This window comes from Macaca fascicularis, chromosome 7, assembly GCF_037993035.2.
Source record: "Macaca fascicularis isolate 582-1 chromosome 7, T2T-MFA8v1.1".
In the NCBI taxonomy this organism is placed as follows: domain Eukaryota; kingdom Metazoa; phylum Chordata; class Mammalia; order Primates; family Cercopithecidae; genus Macaca; species Macaca fascicularis.
Window position 1 is genome coordinate 87,757,475 of NC_088381.1, and position 5,004 is coordinate 87,762,478.

General features: G+C 39.2%; 1 protein-coding gene across 1 annotated transcript; it reads left to right on the forward strand.

Moving 5' to 3' along the window:
- The first annotated feature begins 3,209 nt into the window (after positions 1-3,209).
- On the forward strand, positions 3,210-4,151 carry LOC102140701 (olfactory receptor 11H12-like). Its single transcript, XM_005562455.3, has one exon. The coding sequence runs from the start codon at positions 3,210-3,212 to the stop codon at positions 4,149-4,151; it is 942 nt and encodes a 313-aa protein (XP_005562512.2).
- The last annotated feature ends 853 nt before the right edge of the window (positions 4,152-5,004 follow it).

The following is a 5,004-nucleotide window of genomic DNA, read 5'->3' on the forward strand; positions in this document are numbered from 1 at the left end:
CAAAATATACATTGCATTGAAAAGCATATACAAACATAGTACTCATTTAGTAAATTTTTGTTGGATTTTTGAAGTGGTTTAGGCCAGTAATCAGCTATAAAGTAGAATAAAATTTTAAAAAGCCTGAAAAGATTGTATCTATCACATGTCTGCTCAATAAATGGTAACAAGGTGACATTTTATATAAAATGAGCTAACATTCATGATGAAATAGTAATCAAAAAGTTAATGCTGTTATTTAAAGCAATTTTGCTGAAAATATGTTAAGAAATAATGCTCTTTAATTATACAAGTGCTGAAATTGTATCAGATGAATGATACTGTAGCCAGTTCTTAAATTACCCAATATCAAAAATCTCAAGTCATCATGTCATCTTAGAAGTAGCCCTAAGGGGAAAAAAAACTGGAGAGAGACAGAGATAGAAACAGAGACAGACAGAGAGAGAATGGTGAAATAAAGTGGTTATAAAGAAAGAATGCGCCGGGCGCGGCTCACGCCTGTAATCCCAGCACTTTGGGAGGCTGAGGCGGGCGGATCACGAGGTCAGGAGATTGAGACCATCCTGGCTAACACGGTGAAACCCCGTGTCTACTTAAAAAAAAAAAAAAAAATTAGCCGGGCATGGTGGCGGGCGCCTGTAGTCCCAGCTACTCGGGAGGCTGAGGCAGAAGAATGGCGTGAACCTGGGAGGCGGAGCTTGCAGTGAGCCGAGATCGCGTCACTGCACTCCAGCCTGGGTGACAGAGCGAGACTCCATCTAATGAAAAAAAAAAAGAAAGAAAGAAAGAAAGAAAGAATAGCTTTCTCTACGAAATTTGGTGATCTTGTCCCTGGACCAAAACCTAAACAAAAAGGTCTTTCAAACTTCAGCTGATTGCATTGTGGTGAGAGGGTCTTCCTGCTTGCAAGGTTTATGAGATATACAAAGGAGAACAAAAAAGACTGGGCCATCTCCTGCCCTCAGAAGAGAGAGGCAATGGACCCATCATAAACTAGAATACGAGCAGTTCCAAAGGATTATCTCCATACCAGAGAAAAAAGAACAAAAGTGTAAAAGACAATTGACATGAAAATCCAGCAAATCTCAATTGCTTTAAATAGTGTAAGTTCCCCCAAACACAGGCAAATTGAATCGAAGGGTGCTGAGAGAATTTACAGATGTGATTTCAAAACCATTATTGATTTTCTTAAAGAAACCTGGAGAATGGAAGAAAATTTTTAAAAACTTAAACTGAGCCAAAGTATTTTAATGCCATAAAGTACAAAAGTTGCTTCTATTTAATAATGTATGACAGAATGTTTTCCAGAGATACAATCTCATTTTTTTTCTTACAGTCCAGAGGTCTTTTTTTTTTTTTTTTTAACACCTATTATGCTATGAATTCATAGGGAATAGGTTCCAGCAGCTCAGGCTCCTTTCTACTGGTTCTCACAAAGTGTGCTTGTCCGGGTGGCACATGGTGGCAAGTGGAACCCAGGTACCTTTTTCTTTGGCTTCTTTCTTTTTCTGATCATTTTCGCGTTTCAGGAAGCTATCTTGGCTCTTAGAGTGCTGAATGTGTTCAAAACGCATGTTAATTCTCTTGGCAAGAATCTTGCCCTTCGTTTGTTTACAACAATGCCAACAGCATACTGGGTCACACTGTAGACTCTTCCAGTTTCGCCATGGTGACACTTGTGGGGCATTCCTTTTTGAATAGCACCCCTTCCCTTGATGTCTACAATATCACCTTTCTTATAGATTCACATATGCGTGGCCAAAGGAACAACCCCATGTTTTCTAAAAGGCCTAGAGAACATATATCTGGTGCCACTCCTCTTTCTCTTTGTGTTCATCATTTTGGTGAAGTACTGGAAGATGGTGGTTCCGGCCGAAAGGCTGCAATGTCATTTTCAACACCTTTGTACCATTTATCTATTTTTAGCTTAGCTATCTGTATACAAGTGTTGCTAACAAGAAATGTTAACATGAAAAGGCATTTTTTCATGTCCTACATATTTTAATGAGACTTATATGAAACATACAAGAAATGTTTCTCAAATAAAATAAAATAGAAAGGAAAGCTAATGCTTTGAAAGACAATGCAAAGCAAAAAAGATCTCAATAGACTGAAACCATTGGTACAAATCAATCATTAACCTCCCTCTCTTCAAAAACTCAACAACACGAGTATCAGATAGGGCCAATCTGATTTTAAATCAATCTATTTGTCTTGTGGGCAACTCTCAGTGCTTTAGTAAAATGCAAAACCTCAATAAAAGTCAAAAGCATAAAGTAATTGACCACAAAAACTAATGTTCACTTAAGTCTGCATGAGTTTCTAAAGCAAAAAAGGTTATAGCACCTCTGCTCTGTGTCAATCACACAGTATAAGGGGTATTATGTTCAGTTTTAGTACATCATATTTTCAGAAACACATGATCAATCAAAGGAAGGCTACCAGGATGATGAGCATCTTGAAATCACACCATATTCAATTGATGAAACCAAGAGTGCTCAGTCTAAATAGAAAAGACTCAAAGAGGACATGGTTGCCTTCCTCAAATATTTTTCAATGCTGCTGTATAGACTTATTCTGAGCACAATATAGCAAAAAGAACAAATTATGCCCAGTGTTGCCACTTACTGTGCATCTGGGCTGGTTACTCAACCCTCCTGTGGCTCAATTATTACTTCTATAATTATTGGAAGAGTAAGAAGGGTAATGCATTTTTAAAATCCTAACAGAGTATGTGCATAGGATGGGCATGTTATAAGTGTTAGTTTCCCCTTTCTGAGGCAGAAGTGAGACCAAAACAATAAATCAACACTGACATCTCAGTTTAGCTTTAGCCAGCCACCTATATGTATCGTCTATCATGTTCTCCAAAGCTCACCAGGCAGCCGAGTGAGAATGCAGAAAGGAAATTTTGAATTTTTATTTTTATTTTAATTCCAATAAAACTTTTTCAAAACTTTACCAATTTTTATTATGTTGATGGACGGTAGTTTATAGATAATTTGTAAGTGAATAGTCTTATACAGAAGGCTATACTCAATAACTGTATTGTTGTGGTGTCTGATTAAAACAGAAGTAGAAACCACTGGCCTAGTCTATACCCGCTTCCCTATGACCAGGAAAGTGTGCTTGCTCTCCTGCGGAGGAATTGGGAAGAATAATTCCCTCTGGATATGTAATTTGTGCTAATCCTCACAGGATGGCAGAAAATGACCTCAGAGGCCAGAAATATCTCCGACACTGTGAGTGACTTCATCCTCCTGGGCTTCTCTTGCCGCTGGGAAATACGGATCTTCCTCTTTTTCACATTCTTTGTGACTTACATACTGACTCTCCTTGGAAACCTGGCTATCATGTGTGCAGTGAGCTGGGACCACCGGCTCCACACCCCCATGTACATTCTGCTGGCCAACTTCTCCTTCCTGGAGATATGCTATGTCAACTCTGATGTGCCCAACATGCTAGCCAACTTCCTTTCCAAAAACAAAACCATTTCCTTTGCTCAATGCCTCCTCCAGTTGTACTTCTTCTTCTCACTGGGCACAACTGAATGCTTATTTCTCTCCATCATGGCCTATGACCGGTTCCTGGCAATCTGTCGCCCCCTACACTATCCTACTGTCATGACTATAAAGTTTTGTAGCAGCCTGATCATCTTTTGCTGGGTCTGCGGTTTCCTCTGGTTTCTAGTCCCAGTTATACGCATTACCCAGCTGCCATTTTGTGGCCCAAACGTGATTGATGACTTTCTATGTGACCTCAGTCCCCTGCTGGCCCTGGCATCAGCCTGTGTCCCAATCCCAGGGACTGTTCTCATATGCGGTACCATGAGTTCCCTCCTCATCTTTTCCACCTTTTTCTACATTATTGGCTCCTATACCCTGGTGCTGAGGTCTGTGATGCAGGTACCCTCTGCTGCTGGCCGGAAGAAAGCCTTCTCCACCTGCTCCTCACACCTGGCTGTCGTGTTTTTATTTTATGGCTCAGTCATGATGACATATGTGAGCCCAGGGTCAGGACAAGCAGAAAGCATGCAGAAGTTCACAACTTTGTTCTACTCAGTTTTGACCCCTTTGTTCAATCCCATGATCTACAGCCTCCGGAATAAAGAAATGAAGGATGCCTTGAAGAAAGTTCTAGGAGGCTCCTAAAATTGGTCTGTGATGTTAGTGAGTTATTCCCAAGTAAGTTCAGACTGTGAGCCCCCTAGCGGTGAAGAGCTGAGAAACTGGCAAGTAGATGTGAACTTTTCAAAGGACCCATGTAAAAATCCTCAATGCCATGTTATCAATGAAGCCTTTCTCCAGGCAGAATTAATTGCCTCTTCTACAGCACATTACCTGCACTTCTATTTAAAATGTCTTTCATTCTTTCTTGTATTACACTTGTGTCTTCACATGTGTATTTACAATTGTCTTTTTTTTTACAATTTACAAATGTGTCTTCACATGCCTCCCATCCTTATTAGATTTTAAGTTCCTTGAGAGCAGGAACTATGCTTTATTAATTTCTGTAAGTCCAGAACCTAACACAGTACCTAGTGTATATGTCAATAATATCAATTTAAATAAAACAAATATATTTCTTCATATTTCCTTATTAGTTTCTATCATTTTTCATGGTCAGGACAATATCTAAAAAAACCATACAAACTCTGTAACAATCTAAATTTTATATGTTTTATACATGAAATGAAAAGAACTTTCATATAAGAACATGAGGTCAACCTTGACTGGTAGGACGAGCCATTACCTGATAATCAAATCAATGGAAAAGTTTTACCAGATGAAAGTGAATGTCTAAGAAATCATCTCCTTCCTTCCCCTTGTCAATCCCTTTGTCTGATGTCAGTTGCATTATTTCATTTTCTTCTTACTAACCATGCTTCCACTCCTGTATATTTTAAAATATATCCCACAATCCTTGCTAATGAAAGTGTGGTCTTTGATCATCAGCTGGGCATCACTGGAGAGCTTTTTAGAAGGCAGGATCTAAGGACTCTGT

Coding starts and splice junctions, on each gene's coding strand:
- LOC102140701 (XM_005562455.3), top strand. CDS start 3,210: ATGACCTCAGAGGCCAGAAATATCTCCGACACTGTGAGTGACTTCATC.